The 27,415-nt window shown below is 46.7% G+C and overlaps 1 protein-coding gene and 1 long non-coding RNA gene across 5 annotated transcripts in view; one reads left to right on the forward strand and one right to left on the reverse strand.

Moving 5' to 3' along the window:
• LOC141100082 (uncharacterized) overlaps positions 1-27,415 on the reverse strand; it is a 248,453-nt gene that overhangs the window by 114,676 nt on the left and 106,362 nt on the right. The gene's annotated exons all lie outside the window — the stretch shown is intronic.
• The window catches only part of LOC141100079 (glycine N-acyltransferase-like), a 79,698-nt gene that overhangs the window by 21,669 nt on the left and 30,614 nt on the right, over positions 1-27,415 (forward strand). For all 4 annotated transcript variants that reach the window (XM_073588280.1, XM_073588282.1, XM_073588281.1 and 1 more), the window contains one exon: positions 22,338-22,473. In XM_073588280.1, coding sequence (XP_073444381.1) covers positions 22,338-22,473 — 136 coding nt within the window. The remainder of the gene's footprint in view (positions 1-22,337; positions 22,474-27,415) is intronic.

The following is a 27,415-nucleotide window of genomic DNA, read 5'->3' on the forward strand; positions in this document are numbered from 1 at the left end:
GATAATGCATTGCTGGTACTGTGACAAGTGTGCTTAGTGTTATGGATGTGCTGTGTCCTGAAGAAAATAAATCCGCTTTGTTTAAAGTTGCTTTGGACTCTGCCTCTGGTCTTTTGAACACAAGCAAGAATGGGGGACACAGCAGGGAAGAAGCAACTGACAGCACAGTGAGTATGGGTTGTGCTGACATGACTACAACTCGGCCGGTGTTTTACAAGTGGCGTCACAAACAACATGCTGGGTGGTGAGAGGGGGTCCTGCTCTCACCACTCTTAGTCACAAGTCCACACTCAGAACGTGTCACTGCAGGGACAGTGCCGCGCTCCTCGGTCAGTCCAGCTACTACTATCAGGGGCTCAGATTTGTTACTGTGCACACCAGGCCTGCACTCACTAGCTATTGTCTCAGGCTTGTCAAGGGAGTCTCCTCCAGTCAAGGAGGCTGGCGGGTCCACGTCTACACAGAGGGTGCTCACTGCATACTGTTGGTCTGTCTCAGTCCTCAGCAGGAAAGCTCTTTTGAGGATGTAGTCACTCTTGGGCAGAGCGGGTGCGGTACTCACTGTCTCCTAGTGTACGGCACCTGGCTTAGCTCTGCACTTTCCGCTCTGCTAGCACAGCCCCACACACTCCGCTCTGCTGGCACAGTTCCTATTACGGACAGCAGCATCACGGCCTGTCACAGGCCCAGCACTCTCTGGAGTGGGAAGCAGAGCGCGCTCTTCTCTGCTCTGTGCGCTGCACTTGGCGCCAACTCCTGCTGCAGCCCGTGCTTTTCCTCCTTATATCCCTGTCAGCGTGCTCTCCCTAGGCTTTCCCAGCCCCCTCTTGTCAGCAGGAAACTCTGTCTCTCATCCCCTTCCCTCCTGCAGCAGGGGGAAGGTCTGTCTCCCACAGGCTTCCCCCCAGAAACAGAGGATGCAGCCCTTCCAGTTCTGGACCAGGCATGCAGGTACCCATGGTCCGGTCCACCTCCTTACATTCTCCATCTCTTAAAGCTCGCCATTCCATGGGCGACGGTTCGTCGTACTCCACGATACTCACCTGAGGACCTACAGCTGCCCACAACTTTCGCAGCTCCTCCTGTTTCGCTGGCTCCAATTTCTTCCAGGAAGGCTGGTTGAAGATACTCCTATCCTCATCTTCATCCATCTTCAACAGCTGCAGAAGAAAATACTTCGGACAAACTTGGCTTTGTCTTCTTCTTTTTAGCTTTTCCGCTAGCAGACGTTTGAGTAGACGGCTCGTCCTTTTCTTTGTCGTTATTGGAAACTTTAGGAGCTCCTTGCTCAGGTTCCTCAGTCTGGGGGCTAAGTACATTCTTCTCCATAGCTCCCCCCCTCTTTGACAGGAGCATTCTTCACAAAACTAGAATCAGATGGATTAAGAACCTGCAAGCCGGACTGTTGTGAGTTCATTTTCCCCTTCATTACTGAGGCCCGAGGAACTCCCTCTTCTGGTAAAGAAAGGTAGTGAGCCTGATTATCAAACACCTGAGGCTGATGATGATGACTGGCTGAGTGGAGTTACTGACTGGATATAAGGCTGCTGATGCCCTTCTGCCCTGCGGGTGATTTCTCTGTGGGATCCTTGGAGACCAGTCTGAATTCCTGCTCCTCTAAAGCTAAGTTTGCTGCTCGGCCTTTTGCTTTGGTGCTTTGACTTTGTTTTGCTTTGTTTTTCTGGATTTCTGCCATTCCCTGCTGGGGTGTGCTGAATTCATTTAGCTCTGTCTTCTGAAAATACCTGAGTGCTGATTTAGTTTTTGAAGCCTAGCTGCTTCAGGGCCTTTTTCATATCAGCTTGTTGGCTTATGTCTTTGATAGGGTTTTGGCAGATTGCAGACAGCAGCCTTCCTGTCCTTTCCTATCTAGGTAGTTTTGGGCCCCGTCTTTGCTCAGTCTATCTTTCTGTCTGTGTTAGTATTTTCATCTTGCTTCACCGTCATTATATGTTGGGGGCTGCCTTTTGTTTTGGGGTCTGCTCGGGGGCAGTTTAGATTTCCCTTTCTTTCTTTAGGCCTATGTAATTCTCCGGCTGTGATCGAGGGGTCTAGGGCATCGTAGGAACCCCCCACGGCAACTGCTAGTTGTGTTGATAGGTTCAGGGGTCTGCAATCTGATAGTTGCCAACTTCTCTGGTTTTCTGGACTTAGCTTGTATTTCTGCTTTTGCCTCCTACGGTGACGCATTCATAACAGAATCACCCGCCATACCGCAGATCCTAGGGTACTCAATAGCAGGAAAGAATTGTAAAAAAAAAAAAAAGTGTGTATATTTTTCCTCTATATCTCTGAGGCCGTAGGGGGAATTTTTTTTTTCTCTCAATGGAGATAAAGCAATTGTCTGATCGTGTGGAGCAGCTCGCTGCGGAAGTGCGGGGAATTTCCGCCTACCTTGCTCATTCACATGCTGCTGAACCAAAGATTCCTACACCTGATGTATTTTTTGGGGATCGGTCTAAATTTTTGAATTTCTAAAATAATTGTAAATTATTTTTTGCCTTGAAGCCTAACTCGTCAGGGAGCTCCGCGCAGCAGGTTAAAATTGTCATCTCTTTGCTGCGTGGCGATCCCCAGGATTGGGCGTTTTCTTTGAAACCAGATGATCCTATTCTGACTAATGTGAACGCATTCTTTCAAGCTTTGGGGTTGTTGTATGACGAACCTAATGCCATTGATCAGGCTGAAAAGACCCTGCTGGCATTGAGCCAGGGTCGTGATTCTGCAGAATTGTACTGTCAAAAATTCCAAAAGTGGGCAGTACTTACTACCTGGAATGATAATGCCTTGGCTGCTCTCTTTCGGAAGGGGTTGTCAGAAGCCGTAAAAGATACTATGGTGGGATTTCCTGTTCCCTCTGGTCTTGACGATTCTATGTCATTAGCCATTCAGGTTGATCGGCGTTTGCGCGAACGCAAAGCTGCACGAGAGGTGTTGCCACCTGTTGAACAAATGTCTGAACCTATGCAATGTGATAGAGTTTTTTCCAGAGAGCAGCGTCAGGAGTTCAGAAGGCGTAATAAGTTGTGTTTTTTCTGTGGAGATGCCTCGCATATTATTTCTGTCTGTCCTAAACGAGAGAAACGCTTTGCACACATGTTTTCTGTTGGTGGTGTTCAACCTAAGTTTCTTCTGGCTATTACTCTGATCTGCTCCCTGTCCACATTTTCCGCCAAGGCTTTTGTGGATTCGGGAGCAGCCCTAAACCTAATGGACTTGGATTTTGCTAAACGTTGTGGGTTTCCGATGACACCTCTGCAGACGCCTATCCCTTTGAGGGGGATTGATGCTACTCCTTTGGCTAAAAATAAACCCCAGTTTTGGACCCAGGTGGTAATGCGGGTCGCCCCAGACCATCAAGAAAATTGCAGATTTTTGGTGTTGCATAATCTGCATGATACTATTGTTCTGGGGTTTCCCTGGTTACAGATTCATAATCCAGTTTTGGATTGGAAATCTGTGTCTGTGGTGAGTTGGGGTTGTCGGTGTGCCTTTAGTGAGGCTCCGGTGTTTTCCACCTCTCCTCAGTCGCATGATGTTCCTGATTATTTGGCGGACTTTTATGATGTATTTAGTGAGAATGAGTCTGCGTCTCTGCCTCCTCATAGGAGTTATGACTGTGCAATTGAACTGAGCCCGGGGTGTAAATTTCCCAAGGGTCGGCTCTTCAATTTATCTGTACCCGAGCACGAGGCTATGCGGTCCTATATTAAGGAGGCGTTGGAGAAGGGTCATATTAGACCATCCTCGTCACCCTTAGGTGCCATTTTTTTTTTTTGTAGCCAAAAAGGATGGATCATTAAGACCTTGTATTGATTATCGTGCCCTCAATAAAATTACTGTTAAATATCAGTATCCGTTACCCCTGATTTCTGATCTATTCTCCAGAGTTAAAGGTGCTTACTGGTTTACCAAGCTTGACCTCAGTGGGGCGTATAATCTTATTCGCATTAAGCATGGGGATGAATGGAAGATGGCGTTTAATACTCCGGAGGGACATTTTGAGTACCTGGTGATGCCTTTTGGGCTCACTAATGCCCCTTCTGTCTTCCAGTGCTTCAGGAACGATATTTTCCGAGATTTTGTCGATAAATTTTTGATTATCTATCTGGATGATATTTTGATCTTCTCCAAGGATTGGGATTCTCATGTGGAACATATTCGGACTGTGTTCCGAATCTTGAGGGAGAATTCCCTGTATGTCAAAGGATCTAAATGCCTTTTTGGAGTACAGAGGATTTCTTTTTTGGGATTTATTTTGTCCCCGTCAACTATTGAAATGCACCCGGCCAAGGTACAGGCCATTCACGATTGGGTTCAGCCCACTTCTTTGAAGGCCCTCCAGAAGTTTTTGGGTTTTGCTAATTTTTATCGGAAATTTATAGCAAAATTTTCTAGTATTGCCAAGCCATTGACTGATTTGACTAAAAAGGGTGCTGATGTGTTAAATTGGTCTCCGGAGGCTGTTTCTTCCTTTCAGGAGCTGAAGCGAAGATTTACCTCCGCCCCGGTTTTGCGGCAACCTGATGTCTCACTTCCATTCCAGGTAGAGGTGGATGCTTCTGAGATTGGTGCAGGAGCTGTTTTGTCCCAAAAGGATCCTGTAACATCTAAAATGAATCCCTGTGCTTTCTTTTCCCGAAAGTTCTCTCCATCTGAACGTAACTATGATGTGGGGAATAGGGAACTGTTGGCCATGAAATGGGCATTTGAGGAGTGGAGACATTGGTTGGAGGGAGCTAAGCATCAAGTCGTGGTCCTCACTGACCACAAGAATTTGATTTACCTAGAGTCGGCTAAGCGCTTGAACCCTAGACAGGCTAGGTGGGCCTTGTTTTTTACACGTTTTGATTTTGTGGTTTCTTTTCTTCCTGGAACAAAGAATGTCAAGGCAGACACCCTCTCTAGGAGCTTCTTTGCTGATTCTCCTGTGTGACCAAGCCTGCTACCATCTTAGGCGAAGGGGTAGTTCTTTCTGCCATCTCGCCCGATTTGAGACGTGCTCTGGAAGAGTTCCAGGAGGACAAACCTTCCAGTTTGTGTCTAGATTTTGGAGAACTTTCTGTTCCAGGCTGGGAATTCAGTTGTCCTTCTCCTCTGCTTTTCACCCTCAGACCAATGGGCAGACAGAGAGAACAAACCAGACCTTGGAGTCATATTTGAGATGTTTTATTTCTGCTGATCAGGATGATTGGGTTTCATTTTTGCCCTTGGCCGAATTTGCTTTAAATAATAGAGCTAGTTTTGCCACTTTGATGTCACCTTCTTTTTGTAACTTTTTGTTACGTTCAGATGGAGAGAACTTTCGGGAAAAGAAAGCACAGGGATTCATTTTAGATGTTACAGGATCCTTTTGGGACAAAACAGCTCCTGCACCAATCTCAGAAGCATCCACCTCTACCTGTATGTTCCTGACCAGTGGAAGAAGAGAGTGATGTCTGAAGTTCATTGCTCTGCTTTGGCTGGTCATCCAGGTATTTTTGGTACTAGAGATCTGGTGAGTCGGTTTTTTTGGTGGCCCTCCTTGTCTCGTGATGTCAGGAATTTTGTGCAGTCCTGTGGGACGTGCTCCCGGTCTAAATCGTGTTCTCGCTCTAGTGGGTTGTTGATGCCTTTGCCTGTCCCCAAGAGGCCATGGACCCATATTTCAAATGGATTTAATCTCTGATATGCCTGTCTCTCAGAGGATGACTGTTATTTGGGTGATTTGTGATAGGTTCTCTAAGATGGTTCATCTTGTACCACTCCCTAAGTTGCCGTCTTCCTCTGAGTTGGTGCCCCTGTTTTTACAACAGGTGGTTCGTTTGCACGGGATTCCTGAGAACATTGTATCTGACAGAGGAGTCCAGTTTGTGTCTAGATTTTGGAGAACTTTCTGTTCCAGGCTGGGAATTCAGTTGTCCTTCTCCTCTGCTTTTCACCCTCAGACCAATGGGCAGACAGAGAGAACAAACCAGACCTTGGAGTCATATTTGAGATGTTTTATTTCTGCTGATCAGGATGATTGGGTTTCATTTTTGCCCTTGGCCGAATTTGCTTTAAATAATAGAGCTAGTTTTGCCACTTTGATGTCACCTTCTTTTTGTAACTTTGGGTTTCATCCTCGATTTTCTTCAGGGCAGGTGGAGCCCTCTGCCTGCCCAGGTGTTGACACTGTGGTGGAGAGAATGCACCAGATCTGGGACCAAGTGGTGGATAAGTTATCTCTCTCCCAGGAAAAGGCCCAGCGGTTTTCCAACCGACATAGGACCATTGGTCCCCAGTTTAAGGTTGGTGATATGGTGTGGTTATCATCCAAAAATATTGCTATGAAGGTGGCTTCTCCTAAGTTTAAGCCTAGATTTATTGGACCTTACAAGATTGTGGAGATTATTAATCCGGTCTCTTTTCGTTTGGCTCTTCCTGTCACATTTAAAATCCATAATGTGTTCCATAAATCTTTGTTGAAGAGGTTTGTTCAACCTGTTGTTCCGGGGGTGGCACCTCCAGACCCTGTATTGGTTGAAGGTAACATGGAATATGAGGTAGAGAAAGTACTGGATTCCCGTCTGGCTAGACGGAGACTCCAGTATTTGGTTAAGTGGAAGGGTTATGGTCAGGAGGATAATTCCTGGGTCTCTGCCTCTGATATTCATGCCAAAAAGATTGGTGCGTGCCTTTCATCGGGCTCACCCTGATCGCCCTGGTGGCGTAGTTGAGGGTTCGGTGACCCCTCCTCAAGGGGGAGGTACTGTTGTGAGTTCATTTTCCCCTTCATTACTGAGGCCCGAGGAACTCCCTCTTCTGGTAAAGAAAGGTAGTGAGCCTGATTATCAAACACCTGAGGCTGATGATGATGACTGGCTGAGTGGAGTTACTGACTGGATATAAGGCTGCCGACGCCCTTCTGCCCTGCGGGTGATTTCTCTGTGGGATCCTTGGAGATCAGTCTGAATTCCTGCTCCTCTAAAGCTAAGTTTGCTGCTCGGCCTTTTGCTTTGGTGCTTTGACTTTGTTTTGCTTTGTTTTTCTGGATTTCTGCCATTCCCTGCTGGGGTGTGCTGAATTCATTTAGCTCTGTCTTCTGAAAATACCTGAGTGCTGATTTAGTTTTTGAAGCCTAGCTGCTTCAGGGCCTTTTTCATATCAGCTTGCTTATGTCTTTGATAGGGTTTTGGCAGATTGCAGACAGCAGCCTTCCTGTCCTTTCCTATCTAGGTAGTTTTGGGCCCCGTCTTTGCTCAGTCTATCTTTCTGTCTGTGTTAGTATTTTCATCTTGCTTCACCGTCATTATATGTTGGGGGCTGCCTATTGCTTTGGGGTCTGCTCTGGGGCAGTTTAGATTTCCCCTTTCTTTCTTTAGGCCTATGTAATTCTTTGGCTGTGATCGAGGGGTCTAGGGCATCGTAGGAACCCCCCACGGCTACTGCTAGTTGTGTTGATAGGTTCAGGGGTCTGCAATCTGATAGTTGCCAACTTCTCTGGTTTTCTGGACTTAGCCTGTATTTCTGCTTTTGCCTCCTACGGTGACTCATTCATAACACCGGACCCTTCTTCACCCGTGCCAGGCTCTGTGGTGTCACTTACCATGGCTTCTCAGCCACACTCCCTGTCTCAAACAGCTGCTTCATGTCTTCCATCTGGTCATGGTCTTGTGAAGTCTGTGAAAAATGAGGATGAATGAACTCATGGAGATCAACATCCAACACTGCGGAGACACTATCACATGTTTCTCAACGCAGTGATTCTAGAGCAATGCCCACATCCCTTATGGGAAATATGCAAAAACATGCAAAACACAAGCCGCGGAGACACCATCACATGTTTCTCAATGCAAGCAATGACTAGCCAGGTCTTTCCCCGGGAAGGAACAACCACGGGAAAGGAAGTCTCCAGTGAAGGAAACCACCTATGCCAAAACATGGTATCCATCCACAGACAGCTGTTTCGGGGTATTGCCCCTCATCAGTGTGGAGTAGAAAACTGGCTAGTAGGAGCAATAATGACCAACACAACCCAGAAAATATTGAGAAACATGTGATGGTGTCTCTGCGGCTTGTGTTTTGCATGGTCTTGTGAAGTGACGGCTGGCAAACTTTCCGCCTCAGGGGATGATACTAGCGACTCTGTGTTCTCATTGATGAGAACCGTAGGAGCCTGTGTCTCGGGAACCTTGAACTCTTGTCACCTCTTACTTCGCTGGACCACCCGGGCAGTCGTCCCTTCCTCCTCTTCAGGTCGAATCTCACCATCGGGACCTCTAGACCCAGGTTGGAGTTCTGCTAGACTCGCCTCCACGCATCGGGACAGCGCAGACATCTGATCGTGGACAGTCGACACCCTCTCTATCTCTTCTCAGCATCCGATGTCGTGACACTGTCTTGCTCTGAGTGGGTCTCTCCTTCTCCCGTCGTACCATTCTGTCCATGGGGGACGTTCCCTCCAATTAGCAGGATCTTCGGAGGGGTGAGCGGATCTTGGCCATCGCTTTTCTCAGGTAGGGCAATTTCTGGACAAGTGTCCCACTCTTCCGCATGCCCAGCACCCACGTCTGCGTCTGTCTGGTGGGTGATTTTGGTCTGGATCGTCGACCTCGGCGGCAAGCATCTCTCACCTGCGGTTGCTTTTCACTCCAGGATATGGGGTTACACACTGGAGCTGCCACTGAAGCCTTCTTCATACTCCGCTCCTCTCCTCTAACTTCCTTCACTTGCTTCCGTGCGTTACCTCGGGATATGACACTGGTCCCCAAGACAGCAGTAAGGGCTTCCCCCAGACTCTCGACTTTTTCCCAAATTCTTCTCATTTCCAGCCATAAATCACGTGTCCATGTTGGCTCTTCTTCATTCGGGCTGGGTACGCCGCAATGCCGGACCATCCCTGTCAAGGCTGCAATCCCCTGCTCCTGCTTGCCTGTGCGTGCTTTTGCCCCTATCTCTGAGAAAGTCATACTGGGTTTTACTCACAAGCGCTCCCTCAGAGTCTGCTTCAGCCTCACATCACGTAGGCCCGTCACTAGCTGGTCTCGCAGCACTATATCAATGGATCCTATGCCTATGCCGTCTTTGCGAGCAATGGCAGTTTGGAGGTCCTGCAGCGCATTACTAAACTGGGTCACGGTCTCCCCCTCTCTTTGAGTGTGCCTGAACCAACACATGTATAATTCTCCTACGTCCGTAGGGTCCCCATACGTCTCCAAGTATTAACAACACTTTTCCCAGGGTGTCTCTCATCTGTGGGGGTCGCAACATGACAGAGTCCCTGGCCTCCCCATCTAAAGCCATCATAGCCACCTCTGCTTCTAGGGCTGGAGTCATGGGATACATCTTCATCACCCCCTTACACGTTCAATCCAACTCCACATCATAGTATCATTCCCAGTGAACTTAGGGAGATTGTTCAATATTGTCCCCAGCGGTATACTGGCCCTTGGAGCTCCCCCAACCGCTTGGTCTGCCACCCCTGCGTTCGTAGACTGCATCCTGCCGACTACGCCACTTGTAAATAAACCTGTTTAACCCTTGCTCTGCCTCCATGTGCGTGACTGCATCCCGTGTTCCTGCAGGTTATTACCCACTGTCGTAATTCTGCAGTCTTCAGTCACATAGTGAGTGCAGACTTTTTTCTGAGAATGGAAAAGCTCTCTAATGCAGACAGCAAAAGGTGCTTATTAGGGATGAGCGAACATGCTCGGTGATACTCGGTTATCGCACAAGTATCACGGCGCCCAGATGAACTCGCTACTTGGCGATTAATGGATGGTGCTCTATGTAAAACTCTAAAACCAGCCCCGCCTGTGCGTCACTGTAATGCCGTAGCCATCTAGGTTGTGGCATTACTGTGATTGGCTGGCTGAGTGACACCATCAGGGCTTATAAAAAAAAAAAACAGACTCGGTTCTGCACACTTATGCCATTGCGCAGCTCTTTGTCACTTTGTATTGGAAGGAGAGAGTGGTTATCTAGGCCTGTATTCACAGTATAACGAATCAAAGGCTTGTAGTGTTGATACTGGTGCTGAAGCCGATCCATCACACTAAGGCTGGGTTCACATTACATTATGGCAGTCCGTTAAACGGACTGTGTTACACCGCGGCATTAAAGCGATGTAACACATCCGTTAACGCTGTCATAGACTACCATAACGTGGTGAATTGCTAATGCACGTCAAAATTGGTATGCGTTAGCGATGTGACGTCATGCTGTGACGGACCCTTGGATGCGGTCTGCAGCGTTTGAGGGTCTGTCACAGCTAGCACAGATAGAGAAGCTGCGCTAGCGTGATCGCTAAATGCAATCACAATAGGACAGTAGCGTTAACGCAGTCCGTCAGCGCTATGCGTTGAACGGACTGCATTAATGCAATGTGAACCTAGTCTAACAGCTCTTCTAAGGGCTAATCATTTGCTATTCTGTGGTAAATTTCTGTGATATTATGTAACACTGCAAAAAACATTAAATTGGCTGGATTACAGTTCTCATTCATACACTATTCTGTGGTCTGGGGTACATTTCTTGTGATCCATAAAACTGAAAAAAGCTTTACAAATGTTTTCAGGATTACATTTCTCAGTCAACAATGTTACATGGGATAGGTACATTTATTCGGTCGTCCATAACAGCACCACCTGAGAGAGGGGATCCGCCCTTCAGGAACAGGAAACCTACAGATACAAAAGGGCGGCACCTGTCCCACGCATCAGTTGGTTTCCTGTTCTTAGAGGACGGGACTTCCTACAGATCGTCCGTCATGGATCGTCAAGGAAATTCCCAGGCTGGCTGACCGACCCAGGCAGTGGGGGGGTCTCCTACCTCGGTCAGTGCGGGGTCCCTGGAAGCGCCATGGTGGGGCCGGGCAGGTCTTCACGGCAGTGTGCGGAGCAGGTGGAGCAAGGGGTCCGGAGGACAGCCGTCTCCAGAGTGCCAGTATGTATACTCCGGGCCCTTCCTGGTGCGTTACCCCCAGGGTCCGGTCTTCTCAACCTGGTCCTGCGTTAGCGCCCAGTCAGCAGGTGCATGTCGGGGCACGGGGGGCTGGAGGCATACCGGGCCAGGGGCGCCGTGCCGGCTCCTTCGCGCACGTTCCCGCAGTCTCAGTTTGAACGTCGGAGGGAGAGGGGGCGGGGCCGGGAACGCCGAAACCGGAAGTCGGGTGCCGGCCGGCTTCTTTGTATGCGCCACAGGAGTGCGGCGGTCCTGGGTCGCATGCAGCGGCCGGGGAGGGGGGGGCCGGAGCGCGGGGCGGGGACGTCACGGGAGGATCCCAGGTGGGATGTGCCCTCGGCCAGAACTCTGCTGACCCGGATATTCGGAGGCAATATAAGGCAGGCTGGGACGCTGCTGGGGTGCTTCTGAAGGCCCATTGCAGCAATGGATACGACGGAAGCCCCCATAGACCAACAGGATGAGGTGCAGGAGCACCCGCAGAGACAGGCCTCATTGAAGTCTCATACAAGTGGCCAGCAGAAGAAGCAAGGGCGAACGAGCGGACAGAGCCGCAGAAGTTCCTCCAGACTGAAGGATCTCCCTGCCTCCCTCCGTGATCCGGTACCTGCTTCCACTGCATGGGTAACAGACCTCCGTGAAAGTACCCTGATGCAGTGTTCCCTTATGCTTTTTCACAGGGGAAGAAAAGTTCGGGAAAACAGAAGCACAGGGAGTGTGCCCTCTGTAGTTGCCCCTTGCCAGATGCCCACCCTAAAAGTTGTGTCAGCCATGCGTGCGACAGACGGTAGGGTTTAAAAGGGAACGATAGTCCATGGGTAGATTGGCAGGCCCTTACACTCTCCCCCGTTTATACAGGTAGCGGAAGGGACGCCTGACTTCACCACAAGCCTGAGGGAGATAATCAGGACAGAGATGAAAGCCCTATCACAGGGGGAATCTTCTAGGAGAAGAGAGGCTAGTTTTTCGGGCTCGGAGTCCTCGGTCGCCCCTGGGAAGGACGATGACTCCTCAGAGTCCCCTGACTCCTCTTCATCTTCTTCGGATGAAGACTCTAGCCGTTTCTGCTTCTCCTTAGACCAAATGGATAAGCTAGTCAAAGCAGTAAGGTCCACCATGGGGGTAGCAGACACAAAACCAGAACTTTCAGCAGGATATGATGTTCGGTGGTCTAGATCCTAGGAAGTGCAGGGCCTTCCCACTAAATAACCAAGTCCAGAGCCTGATAGACAGAGAATGGAAGAGGCCTGAAAAAAGGGGCACCTTGCCACCAGCCTTCAAGCGGCGGTACCCTTTTGATGACACAGTGGTAAGCAGATAGGACAATGCGCCTAAGCTTGACGCGGCAGTAGCCAAAGCCTCCAAAAAATCCTCCATACCTTTTGACGACATGGCTTCCTTAAAAGATCCGTTGGATAAAAAACGGAATTCATTTCTAAAAGGAACATGGGAGATGTCAGCTGGTGCTCTAAGACCAGCGGTAGCTGCCACGTGCACAGCCAGATCCATGATGGTCTGGCTAGATCAACTGGATTCTCAGCTGAAAGACGGAGCCTCGAGAGCATCCATCCGGAAGACTCTGCCGATTATTCAAAACGCCGCTGCCTTTCTAGCTGATGATTCGGCAAGGATGGCGGTCAGGACCGCAGGATTGTCTAATGCAGCTCGAAGGGCTCTCTGGTTGAAGTGTTGGCCGGGAGATATCCTGGCCAGGTCCCGACTCCGTTCCATTCCGTGTGAGGGGGAATATCTATTTGGTCCCGTGCTGGACGAACTTTTAGAAAAAGCCGGGGATAATAAAAAGAAACTCACCACTCTGCCGAATCCTTCTTATAGACGTCCCTTTACCAGGAAAGGATATTTCCGTAGACTGTCGTCCAGAGATCAAGGCAGATGGGATGAAATAAGGAAAGGTACAGAATTTATGTTTGGAGGAGGGGGGCGCCAGGAATGTCAGGCGCATGACGCAAAAAAGCCACCCCAATGACTAGTTGCTCCGGTAGGAGGGAGACTAGCTGCCTTCTACCCGGCCTGGTCTCTAATTTCTAGTAGCAACTGGATCCTGGGGTTGATAGCTTCGGGACTACGACTAGAATTCTCCTGTGTTCCCCAAAATAGATTTAAGGTTACCCCACTCAGATCTTCCCCATCAGAACAAGCTGCCCTGGAGGCCGAGGTTCATGATCTATGCCGCAAGAAAGTCCTGACAGAGGTGCCAGAGGCGGAAAGGGGAAAAGGTTTCTACTCCCCTCTGTTCCTAGTCCATAAGCCAGACAGCTCCTTCAGGACTATAATAAATCTTTAGGCCCTCAACGAGTTTCTGGTCATACGTCCGTTCAAAATGGAAACTATCAATTCCACAATAAAATTGCTGTTTGAAAATTGCTTTATGGTGGTGTTAGATTTAAAAGACGCCTACTACCATATACCTATTCATGCAGCTCATCAGCGTTTCCTCAGAGTGGCGGTTCAGTTAGATGAGTCAGTCCAACATTTCCAATATGCGGCCCTCCCCTATGGTGTGGCAGTCGCTCCCCAGGTGTTTACTAAAGTTATAGCAGAGAGGCAAAACAGCGGAACATTGCTTGAAACAGGTACAAAGGGCAATGTCTGCACTAGAGCGGTTAGGGTGGCTGCTTAACATCAAAAAATCTCAGTTACAGCCAATGAGAGTCCAGCAATTCTTAGGCATAACCCTAGATTCTGAGAAGCAGGAATGCCATCTGCCTCCTGAGAAGTTAGTTCGCCTACACTATCAGGTCCTGAACCTGGGCCCAGTTTCATACAAGGAAATTACAGGGCGAGGTTTTATTACATCAGAGTCCTTTTGTCGCAAAACACGAGGGAGTCCCTAGAGTGGTGGCTAGAGAAGAATAATTTATCCAGGGGGGTGCCCTGGGAGTATAACATAACCCGCATAATCACCACGGATGCAAGCCCTTCCGGTTGGGGGGCCCATATGGGTGAGATTTTGGTCCAGGGCCTATGGGAGCATCATCAGGTAGAAATGTCGTCTAACCTGAAAGAATTGACAGCAGTGGAGCAGGCAGCTAAAAAGCTTCTTGTGTATCTACAGGGTCATCACGTGCGAGTGTTCTCCGACAATCAGGTCACTGTGGCTTATATCAATCACCAAGGCGGGACTCGTTTCAGACCCCTGATGAATGTAGCAGAGCGTTTGTTCCAACTAGCAGAGCAGCATTTTCTATGTTTAACAGCTCTACATATAAAAGGGAAAGAAAACACCACGGCAGATTTCTTAAGCCGCAATCTACTAAAACAAAGGGAATGGTCCCTAAAAACCTCCATCTTCGACCTGATTGTACAAAAGTGGGGACCAGAGGTAGATCTCTTCGCCACCAAGGAAAACAGGAAAGTTAGACAATTCTGCTCTCTAAATCCCAGAGAGGATCCTCTGGCGGTAGACGCTTTCCTGATAAGGCCTGTTTCACAATTCAGTTTTTTTGAGTCAGTTAAAATCCGCCAAAATGGCGGAAAGCAGATCCGTTGCAAACTGATGTGAACGGATGTCACCGGACCGTTTTTTTTTACGGATCCGATGAATGAAGAATTTTGAAGGAACCGCAGCCCGGGAAGGAGAGAGAATTTTTCTGTCCGCCAGAAATGATTTCAGGGTTAAATTTCCAGCTAACTTCATTCCTCCAGGCATGCGCACTGAAAAATGCGGATCCTGCAGCAAAGAAAAGTTGCATGGTCCGTCCAGGCATGTCGGCGGACGCAAAAATATTGACGTATCTGCAAAAAAACGGATCCAACGGATGGCCATCCATCAAGATCCGCCGGTAATGCAAATCAATGGGGAAAAAAACGGATCAGCCAAAAAAAAGGCGGATCCGTTTTTTTTGCAAAACGGCGGATTTTGACTGATGGTCAAAAACGGAAGTGTGATACAAGCCTAAAGTGAGATTTCAGGCTAGCCTACGCCTTCCCTCCCCTATCTCTACTACCCCTGTTGATGAAGAAAATCAGAAAAGACATGGCGAGGATTATAGTAATCGCTCCATTTTGGCCCAGTAGGGCATGGTTCTCATGCCTCAGGACCATGTCGGTGTCCGATCCTTGGGTTCTTCCGGACATCCCGGATCTCCTATCCCGGGGCCCAGTTTTCCATCCTCAGGTGGCTGGCCTACATCTGACGGCGTGGCGTTTGAACGGTCACTGCTAAAAGATAAAGGTTTCTCCCCAGACCTGATTAACACCCTACTTAAAAGTAGGAAAATCATTACAACCAAAATTTACGTTAGAATCTGGAAGAAATTCCTTCAGAACACAGGAGTAGTCGCTGGGGATTCAGCGCCTATAATTCAAATCTTAGAATTTCTGCAGAAAGGTCTGGACATGGGGCTTTCCACCAGTACCCTTAAAGTACAAGTATCAGCTTTGGGGGCCCTCTTTAGCTGCAACATCGTGGGTAATTACTGGGTCAGTAGATTCATTAAGGCGGCAGGTAGATCCAGACCAGTAGTGAAGGATAGGTTCATGCCATGGGACTTGAACCTAGTCCTCACGGCTATGACGGAAGCTCCATTTGAATCATCAGCTTCCATAGAAAACCTGTCCCTCAAAGTAGCCTTCCTGGTAGCTCTGACGTCAGCTCGTAGAGTAAGCGACATCCAGGCATTATCTAGGCATCCTCCTTATATACAGTTCAGAGACGATAGGGTAATTCTTAGGCCTGATCCAGCATACTTACCTAAGGTAGTTTCTAGCTTTCATAGGACACAGGAAATGGTCCTTCCATCCTTCCTCTCTAATCCAGCTAACGAGAAGGAAAAGAAACTACACACTCTAGATGTTAGGAGATGTCTCATAGAATATCTGGCAGTTACCGATCCCTGGAAGAAGGATAATGCCCTATTTGTCTCCCATCAAGGCGCTAGGAAAGGTCTTAGAACATCAAAAAACACAGTAGCCAGGTGGTTTAGAGAGGCTATTTCACTAGCATACACCTCAAAAGGCAGATCGGCACCTGGGAAGCTGAGGGCGCATTCCACCAGAGCCATGGCGACCTCGTGGGCCGAAAGATCTGAAGTCTCCATTGACCAGATATATAAGACGGCTACTTGGTCCTCTCCGAGCACCTTTTATAGTCATTATAGGCTAGACCTGGGTGCTTCCACAGACCTCTCCTTTGGTGTAAGGGTGCTGCAGGCTGTAATCCCTCCCTAAAGTAGTTATTACTCTCTGTAATTCTCTCAGGTGGTGCTGTCATGGACGACCGAATAAAGTCTTAGTTACTCACTGGTTAACGGTATTTTTTAGAAAAATTTTATACAGTTCTATTTCTCAACCATACAGTATTACATGGTCTGGGTACATTTCTGTGATCTGTAAATCAGAGAAAATGCATTTAAAAATGTTGTAGGGTTACATTTCTCAGCCATACAGTATTATGTGGTCTGTGGTACATTTCTATGATTTATAGCTCTCTAAAAAAGTGTTAACATTTTTTACTGTATTCTATTAGTCATCCATACAGTGTAATGTGCTTAGTTGGTAACATAAATTTCAGAAGCACGTGAGACTCCCGAGGGAGTGACCAGAGGAATATCGGAGCCAGAGGAAGCTTGCGTAACAGCAGAGGTGGCAGGAACCTGTGTTCCTGATCCAGCCTATACCCTTACCCACCGAAGCCCAAACCCATGCTACATCCTTGACCAGACTGCAGACAGGAGAGCCAGGATTCTGGAACTGATGAGCAGACTGCAGGGCCTAGGCTGGACAGAAGAGACAAGGAGGCGAGCCAGGAACAAGTTTGGACAAATGTTATCGGGTCCACTAGCCGTAAGGTACCAAGATTTGGCTTGCCAAGGGGTGGTAGCTACTTACTACCATTAGCGGAGAAGGGGGTCATTGATGACTCCGTCATCACATCTCGTTCAACCATCAGACAGTAGAGACAGAACACTTGCCTTGAAGGCTGCAAGAACTGACAGCTGGTACTAGTGTCACATACTTCAAAATATAGGGGCAACATCGCAGGTATGTGTGTGTGATCTCAGAAGGAAGGGAGCATCATGAACCCTTCTTGAGGAATGAATGGGCCTGGGAGAGGCTCCTTGAGGTGGCTGGAGTCAGGTCTACAACCACCAATGAGAGATCATACTGCCCTTGGGGTTCCCCACCTCCTATTCATGAGCAGCCAATGGTGCAGGTGACAAAGGGGGCTGTTGCCCATTTCTATATTTCGGGGGCTCCGGCACTGCCTGAAGACTGGGCACTCACAATCGAGGCACCTGTGAATTGGGCTCCAGGAAGCAAGTGGAAGCAGTCCCCCGGCCTCAAGAGGAAGGAGAAGAAGAAGCGGACACTTAAAGAGGATTGCTGTATTACCCTGCTTATAATTTTTTCCTTGCTTTGTACTTTGTGCAAAGCCTATATGAATGTAGGAGTACAGCAAGTACTCTTTTAAAATATTTGAATGAGACCTGCCAATTGTTACCTTTCAGGGGCCTATGGATACCTGTTCGTCCTTATAATTTTTTCCTGGACTTGTACTTTGTGCAAAGCCTTTATGAGTGATGGAGTACAGCAAGTACACTTTTAAAACATTTGAATGAGGTCCACTAGTTGTTGCCCTTGAGGTGTCTATGGATGAACCTCCTTATAATTTTTGTCTGGTTTTGCACTTTCTGCAAAGCCTTTATGAGTGTATGAGTACATGAAGTACACTTTCAAAATATTTACGTTCAACATTTTTTTCTGTATTAGAATCATAGAATCATAGAATCGTAGAGTTGGAAGGGACCTCCTGGGCCATCTGGTCCAACCCCCTGCTCAAAGCAGGATTCGCTAAATCATCCCAGTTAGATGTCTGTCCAGCCTCTGTTTGAAGACTTCCATTGAAGGAGAACTCACCACTCACCAATGACTTATCTATACAGTTTAACATGGTTGCATTGCGGTGGTATGTAAAATTTACAAAAAGGGTATAAAATTACTCATCCATAGAGTATTACATGATTCTGTCAAATTTTGGTGGTAAATAACACTACAAAAAGAGTTTAAATGTTTGCTTTCTTGGGAAAAAATGTGTCTTAACATTATTTTCCCTGTAAAATGCAATTTCTCGTGGCTTTGGAATGTTTTATTGTCACTCCTTAAAGTGAAGTAAAAGTGTGGCACCATTGTTGTCAGCGGGGATCTGGGAGTCAGAAATGCTTCCAGGTGTCTTCACCATGCTGTTCTTCTTCCATTCTGTAATTTTCCCATCCATTTGCACTATAGAGTTCAAGTCCTCTTTTTCTCTGAAGAGGCAATTTGCATATTATTTTCCCAGAGGAGCATTGCACAGCGAATAAGCCTCCTTACCTTGACAAGCCAGAGCTGGCATGTCACTCTCCACAAGGAGAAACCTTACCCCTTAGACCTCAGTCCAGAGCCTCTTACCTAGCCAAATCAGTTCTCATACTTTGCACTGACGAGGGCCAATAGCCCGAAACACCGTGTATGCAAATTGAGATTCTGATTTGGCTGTTATCCTAAGTTATATTACAAGACTCATTAAAGGGTTGATTTTGACTTGTAGGATCCCTACTACCAACAGGTGGCGCTATAGAGTTCAAGTCCTCTTTTCTCTGAAGAGGCAATTTGTCCATCCATTTGAACATTTTCACTGCCCCCCCAGACTTCTATGTAGGGTTCAAAGGACGGAAACTAGATTACTAAAGAGATGGAAGGACTCTCAGATAAGGTGAAAAAGTTCAGCATGTTTAGCTTATAAAAAAGACTCCTCAGAGGAGATCTCATTTACATGTATAAATATATGTGTGGTCTGTACAAAGGATTGGAGCATTACTTATTCCTTCCAAGGACCATACTAAGGACCAGGGGGCACTAATTATGGGTGGAAGAAAGGCAATTCCAACAACTAACTAGGAAAGGGTTCTGTCACAACACAGCTGTCAGGTGACCTGGGACAAGGGGCTTCTTCCCTGTCACGAACACTAGGGGGCGCCCGAGCTCACCTTGCTCCCCGGGATACCTCAGATGGCGAAGATGCCAGGGCCTCCGCCTTTGCCTTATCTCCTAAGAGAGCCCTTCGTCTGTTCTCCTCCCCCACCTGGGGAAGACGGGGAAATACTGTGCACTGTAGTACACCAACCTGACAAACAAAGCAACACGGACAAGGCTTAACAGAAAACTCCATGCATACAAAATATTCACTCACATGTAACAGAGTAATGCACCGGGGTGTGAAGCCAGGTTTTCCGTGATATAGTCCTTCATGGCCTGTCTCGCTGGACCAGAGCTATTATAGTATGCTCTTGGGCAGCCTGGCTCCAGGAACGAGATTAATGACGCAATCATAAGGGCGATAGGGAGGGAGTTCTTGACTCCCCTGCTCAGGGAACACATCCCCAAAATCTGACAGGTAACTAGGCACAGACTTGGTAGCCACCCGGGTACCCGAGCAGTATCCTTGACAATACATACTCCGTTCAACTACTTCCTGAGTCTGCCAGTCTATTACAGGATTGAGCAGAGCAAGCCAAGGAAGTGCCAGTACCACAGGTGAGGGCAGACCCTCTAGCACATAACAGTCCAACACCTCAGTGTACATGGCCCCCACCTGAAGCTGCAAGTCTCGGACAACTTGAATAAATTACCCCTATCTCAAGAGGGCATAGTCAATGGCAATTATGGATATGGGGCTGGACAGAGTATGTGGGATGAGGCATTGGACTTGGACGAGCCTAGCATCAATCAAATTAAACCCCGCCCTACTGTTCAGAAATGCAGACACGTCACTTTAATTCCAGCCATGTGGATTATGGCTTGTAGAAAAATCTGTGTCCTTCCCACAGAGGTAATAAGTACACCCGGGTTGCTAACCTCCCAGCAACCCGGGCCATCTAGTTTTTCTGGTGGTTATTTACTATGTGGTCGGGAAGGACACATGCCCACGAAATTGCCTTTTTTACACAAAAAAAAGCATACTCCCCCTTACATGGGGACACAGACAATTTGCCAGAGTGGCTCAGTGCTGACCTCCCTTGACCCCGGAACTCCCACACTCAGAGGTGACTCCCTATATCTCTGGTGAAGACGGCGATCAACTCTGATCGCCAGAGACATGACTGCCTATATCTCTGGTGAAGATGGCGATCAACTCTGATCGCCAGAGACATGACTGCCTCAATGGAGTCAGGAGTCTCATACAGAGCTAAGGCATCCTTCATCCTTACTGTGAGCCCCTCACAGAACAGGCTATGGCTTGCGGGGTCATTCCACTTGTATCCATGGCCCACCTCTGAAACTCAGAGCAATACTCTTCCACTGGCCGGTCTCCTTGCTGAAGTTGATGCAGTGTGGACTCGGCTAAGGAGACGCGATCGGGGTCATCATACATAAGGAAACAACAGAAGCATACAGTCTAGATCACGTGAAGTCATTATTTCCCTCTACTCCTCTTTGGTCAGACCTCATCTGGAATATTGTGTCCAGTTTTGGGCACCACATTTTAAAAAAGACATCAACAAACTGGAGCAAGTTCAGAAAAGAGCGACCAGAATGGTGACCGGTCTGCAAACCCTGTCTTATGAGGAAAGGTTGCAGGATTTGGGAATGTTTAGTTTGCAAAAGAGAAGACTGAGAGGAGACTTAATAGCTGTCTACAAATATCTAAAGGGCTGTCACATTGTAGAAGGATCAACTTTATTCTCATTTGCACAAGGAAAGACTAGAAGCAATGGGATGAAACTGAATGGGAGGAGACACAGATTAGATATTAGAAAAAACTTTTTGACAGTTAGAGTGATCAATGAGTGGAACAGGCTGCCACGAGAAGTGGTGAGTTCTCCTTCAATGGAAGTCTTCAAACAGAGGCTGGACAGACATCTGACTGGGATGATTTAGCGAATCCTGCTTTGAGCAGGGGGTTGGACCAGATGGCCCAGGAGGTCCCTTCCAACTCTACGATTCTATGATTCTATGATTCTATGAACAAAGCCAAGAAGGCAGCGCTGCCTATGGTCAGCACGCAATACATAAAGTGCACATGCACATATTAGTTCCTAACTGTACTTTAAAATGAGACATTTAGCAAACAATTGATCAATTCTTTGAGCCACCTCACCATGCCAAGGCATTCTCATATGAGGCAGTCCTACTCTACATTTTCTATATTCGCTGTGCCATTACGGCCTCCTAAATATATTAAAAGCAAGACTGTATAAAATGCAAACGTACCAGAATCACTTCTGAATCACTCCCATGGTGCCAGAAGGGCAAGCGTAGATAAAGGTTGACCAGGTCCGGATATGACACTTGGACATTTCAGATCTGACCTCCACACTGCCAAACCAGCAACCATAGATGAAGGATGAAACAGGCCCAGACAGGTGCAAAATCAAATAGGGCCTGGGGGAGGGAAGGGCTGCTGTATGTGTGTACAGCAGCCTAGATCAATCACAATAAAGACAGATAGAATGGCGTGCATAACCAAGTGCGCATGGCATTAAGTGGGGGTCAGCCACAAACCAATACAAACAAAAAAGCCAAGAAGCCAGCGTTGCTTCAGGGGGAAGGGTACAAACTGAGAGAAGATTCAGGAGCTAAGGCAAAGTACATGGTCCCGGTGTCTTCACCATCAGAAGTAATCATGAAACAGGGCAGGCTAGGACTCCCCTAACCTAAGAGACAGGGAAGGAGCTCCTGGTCCAGAGATACCAGACAATGGCAATGACTAGCATGGTCTATTATGTTTCATCTAATTTATGACATGAAACATTACTACTTTTCTCTGAAGGGGATTATCAGAGCTTAATAAATTTAAGACACCATTTAAAATAAAAACTATCTCTACTCCCCTCCTGCAGTGGCGACGTTCCAGTGATATCAACGCCACTTTTCCTGGTGAGAAACATGACTTGTATCACATTCAAGCTGCAGCCAATGAGCGGCCACTCGTCAGCTGCATCTTTTACAGATCTATTTATCTTTGTCAGAGCCGATGTCTGCCCTGAGGGAATTTTGATGAGCAGGCAGCTCATTGACAGCAGTCGGTACGTGACACAACTCGTGTCACTCTTCGGGAATAGCAATGCTGTCATCGCTAGAACGACGCTGTTGCAGGAATAATTAAGCTGGGGTTTTTCCGTACTGTACGAGCCCTTTAACAAGAAACAGCAGCGCACCTCAGCCCATTTACTTCAGTTGAGTATGATTCAATATCAGACAAAACCTAAGTGGAACAGTTACCCAAAAATATCTGTCCTTCCTAAACAAAACCTTAAGAATGGAATGAGCTACTGTTAATATAGCTGCAGTGTGAGTGGTATGTTTTCCATTGTCCCTTATACGTATAGTTTACCTTTTGTATTGTTGATTAAAAATCATTACATTAACATATCATTTTTGTCCATTTATATCTTAATAATTACATTTTACAGGGTGTCAACCATCACTGACTGATGTGCTTCAAGAGGTCAGCTCCAAACATGGCAGCCACATGCATACCACAAGTAATCTGCTATATATGAGAGATGGACTAGAGAATGAAGACCTGGAGAAGATGAGAAAAATAAGGTACAAGACATGGTGTGTGATAATGCATGTATCATGGCTAGAAGTGTGGTGCTGATGATGGCACAGGTGCCCAATGTGATGAGGATGAAAACCGTGGTTGTCCTTTCTATTGTTTCTAAGTCATCTGTATGTATCTCTGCCATCAGCAAGACAGGCACCACCATGGTTTTTATGGTGGCGAAAATGGTATTAAGGATAAGGGTTTGCAACTCTTCCACCCACCTAACCGCAATCAAACTGTTTCAGATATGTGGAACAATACAGTCTAAGAGGGTGTGAATAAAAAAAAAATACCAGTATCTATGCTGAAAGGTAAATGCTAAACATAGCCACTGCCAAACCACCACTTTCTGGTGGTAATGATACTCGGCAATGAATAAAGCACCATGATTAGAGAGATAAAGCCAATATGCATAAAATAAACCAGACATAATGGTGATAATATTATAGGACAAAATCCAGGACCAATCACAAAAAATTGACAAGAGAAAGCGAACAAAACGCGATCAAACATATCCAATGTAACATAAAATTAGAAAAACTTTTTTCAAATTTTACATCAGAAAAACAGGTATATGGGGGAGAAAAAATTGCATATGTGCATCAAAGCATCCGAAGGATGCAGGAAGCCTGCGGAAGGTCTATGTGAATACAATCATAGTGGAATGTCACCACAAAATAGAAGCACAGACCAAATGTCCACAATAAATGATGAGATTTAAATAGCATGGGTATCAAAATGTACACAACATAATTCCTTATAAAAATTAACCTAGTAATACAAGCAGAAACATGAAGTCATGTATAACTAATCTTAGCAAAGGAAGTTTATCAGGGACACCGTAGCACCTGCAACCACCCCAACGCACGTTTCGGCATTGCCTTCGTCAGGGGGTGTGCCAGGATGAGGAGTGTGGGGTTTAAAAAGGGAAAGGTAACCAATGTATGGATAGGAGGAAATATATCAAGTGGGATTTGCATAGAGCCGACACCAACAGAACCAGGAAATAAGGTAAGAACCTACATGTATAGCGGCGGAGGTAAACCACCAAACCGCCCATACATTTGAGCAAAGGACCGCCGTATGTGCGCAGAAAGCCACAAGTGTAAGGGCTGCGCGTGCGCAAAAGGAATGCCACTGGGACCGTACATAACATATGCGCAGTCGTACCAACAACTCTGGACGACGGCGTCCACGTCATGTGAGGGGAGGCGCCGATGACACACATGTCAACGGAGGCCAACCCACACATCGAGAAACAGAGAGCCGGCTGGCAGAGACAGAGGAATGATGTGTATGCGTACAGGACCCATAAATGCTGGGATAAGTGCACTTTAGGAGCCACTGCCTCTCCAGGTTGTTTTACCACACAGCACAGCTGGTGTGATGTTGTGTGCCAGGCAACGAAATCAGAGAGTAAGCTTTCAGTCAAGCTAAAGAGTCTGGTGCTGGGCAGGGAAACTACCTTGGGAGGCACTTGCTCTATGCTGTCCTCATACACGTTAAAGCGGTGTGTAATGAGACATGTAGCTAAACCCCCGTCTTCTTTAAGAAAAAAGAAGCTGTAAAGTTGTAACCTTCTTTTATTGATTATAGATGTCACAGGAAAGGGTGAAACCATAGGATGCAATAACAGGAGCATTTCAGAATATATAACTGTACGGTGCATAAAATACAGATAGTCTGCAATGCACAGTAAGGGTACGTTCCATGTAGCGTATTCCTTTAGTATATGCTGCGGATTGGGCGCTGCGTACAGCCACAGCGTCCAATCCGCAGCGTCCAGATGTTACAGCATAGTGGAGGGGATTTTATGAAATCCCATCTCCACTATGCATACAGACATGCAGGCGGCAGACCTGCGTAACCGGACATGCTTTGTAGATGGCAGCATGACTATTTATCTTGCGGAGACGCTCAGTCTCCACAAGATAAATTATAGTCTATGTATAGGACGTGGTGATTCCACATGTGTTCAATGAACACATGCAGAATCACCGTGCGTACAAAAGGGGGCAGCGCTTTGGGTGGAGCCAGGTATCCACTGCATCCAAAGCACTGCCAATACGCCCCTGGACACACATCCTTACATAAGGTAAAGATTAGTGGATGATTACCTATTTATTACAGCAAGCGTACTTATAAACACAGGACTGTAACACAGATAGTGGCTTACCAACTATGCTTAGAGGAGGCTGTTTGCAAGGAGCGTGACAGAAAAATGAGAGATGTGGTTTCTCCTCAGGATCATACAGGAACAATGGCTGCTATTCCTTTCACAATGTCATAATAAGACCACAATGCAACAGGAACAATCCCACAATGCCCTAGGAACTTCCCATAATATATTGCAAACAGAAGAGTTCCCCTACTGGCCTGAGAAACAATTTGGTCTCACCTTGTTCCCATAGTCTTACTTATTCCTTACGTACGATTCTGTCCTTACTCTGGAACGTCTGAATAATGAGACCTAATGCCATTCATTTCTCCGAGACTGACAGTCTTTCACTAGCACTACATTGCCAGGCTGGAGGTTAGACTTGCTGGTTTGCCACCTTCTCCTCTGTTGCAGAGTAGTCAAGTACTGTTTTTCCTACTTGTCTCAAAAAGCATTGCAGAGACTCTGCACTTGTCTCCATCGACTCCTGTAACAGTCTTTAACATTAAATTCTTCAGGTGGAGAGCAATTAGGTTCGGTCTTCTGCGTAGACAGCAGGGCTGGGGTGAGAACAGTTGGGTCATCAGGATCACTGGAAATCGTAGTCAACGGTCTGGCATTTATGATCGCTGACACTTCTGCCATGAAAGTTGTCAAGTTTTCATGCGTCAGTCTTGCAGACTCTTCTTGTAACAAGATTGAATTTAGAATTCTTCTTGTCTCATCTATCATTCTTTCCTATACACCTCCAATGTATGAAGAATGTGGTGGATTGAAAGTTCAAGTATACCATTGTACCATTGATCGAAAGTTCAAGTATACCATTGTACACTTAGGTATTTTTCTACCTCATTCATATCCAAGTTGGAAGAGAGTTGCAGTTCTCTTGCTGCTCCGACAAAGTTCATGCCTCAGTCAAAATGAATATATTTGACGGGTCCATTGATGGCAATGAAACGCCGGAGAACATTTATGAAGCATGATATATCCATAGATAATCTCTATGTGTACAGCTCTAATGGATAGACAAGTGAACATAATCGCCCATCGTTTCCCGTTCGCGTAGCCTCCTCTGGTTTGTCGGACAACCACAAACCAAGGACCAAACACATCTAGACCGATGAGGATGAAAGATGAATCTGTACTAAATCAGTAATATGGAAGATCCGGCATCTTCGGAATCTGTGACATACCACGAAGTTCTTGCAAGTAACACAGTTAAAGATGAATCTGCACACACATCTCTTAGCTCCAACTATCCACAGTTCAGATGCTCTTAAGGCTCCCTCTGTGAACATACAACCTTGGTGCTTTGTCCACTTGTGGTAATGTTGAGCAAGCAGAATAGCTCTGTGGTGTTGTTCAGAAACTATCACGGGATGTTTCTCTGCAGAATCTATTTTTGTCTCTTTAAAGATGTCCTCCTATTCTTAATAGACCATCTTCATCAATGACTGGGTTGAGTTTCCTCAGAACGCTATCTTTTGGCATTGGTCTTCGGTTGGTTACACAGTCGATTTCTTTGGCATAGTTTTCATGCTGTACAGCTAATATAATTACATTTTTTGACTGCTCTAGATCGAGAGCTGTGTGGACATGTTTACAATGGTGCCATCCTGCACAGCTTCCCTTTTTTGCTGGTGAGGTTATCTTGTACAACTGAGCTATGTGGGTCAGGCAGGCGATGACACGAACGAGCGAATTCCAAGTAGAGAACCAACTGAATCGCTGGGATCCCAGGTGGCAATTCAAAGTTCCGTATGTAATTCAGACACTTGAGGCGTATTTCAACATCAGCATGTGGATTTACTAGTTAAACAAGGCCGTTTCTGTCATGTTGGGCCATGGTCTATGCAATCACAAACTGACCCATGTATAACATTACCTGGCAATACCTGTGGTATGGAAACGCACTCTTTTAGGGTTTTAAAATATATAAGGGGAACAGGTAGACCACAACTATGAGAGTCAAAATGAGAAAACAAATCCAGAAAATCACCTTGTCTGATTTGGCATGATTAATTTTGCAAATTATGGTGGAAAATAAGTATTTGGTCATTGACAAAAGTTCATCTCAATATTTTGCTATATATCCTTTATTGGCAATGACAGAGGTCAAACATTTTCTGTAAGACTTCACAAGGTTGGCACACACTGTTGGTGGTATGTTGGCCCATTCCTCCATGCAGATCTCCTTTAGAGCAGTGATGTTTTAGGCCTGTCACTGGGCAACACAGACTTTCAAATCCCTCCAAAGATTTTCCATGGGGTTGAGATCTAGAGATTGCCTAGGCCACTCCAGGACCTTAATATGCTTCTTATGAATCCACTCCTTCGTTACCCTGGCGGTGTGCTTGGGATCATTATCATGCTGAAAGACCCATCCACGTTTCATCTTCAATGCCCTTGCTGATGGAAGAAGGTTTGCACTCAAAATCTCACAACACATGGCCTCATTCATTCTTTCATGTACACAGATCAGTCGTCCTGGTCCCTTTGCAGAGAAACAGCTCCAAAGCAAGATGTTGCCACCCCCATGCTTCACAGTAAGTATGGTGTTCTTTGGATGCAACTCAGCATTCACTCTCCTCCAAACATGCCGAGTTTTGTTTCTACCAAACAGTTCTTCTTTTGGTTTCATCAGACCATATATTCTCCCAATAATCTTCTGGATAATCCAAATGCTCTCTAGCAAATTTTAGATGGGCCCAGATATGTACTGACTTAAGCAGGGGGGACACGTCTGGCACTGCAGGATCTGAGTCCCTGGCGGCATAGTGTGT

The sequence above is a fragment of the Dendrobates tinctorius genome, unplaced genomic scaffold, assembly GCF_039654945.1.
Source record: "Dendrobates tinctorius isolate UK_male_01 unplaced genomic scaffold, ASM3965494v1 ptg000103l, whole genome shotgun sequence".
In the NCBI taxonomy this organism is placed as follows: domain Eukaryota; kingdom Metazoa; phylum Chordata; class Amphibia; order Anura; family Dendrobatidae; genus Dendrobates; species Dendrobates tinctorius.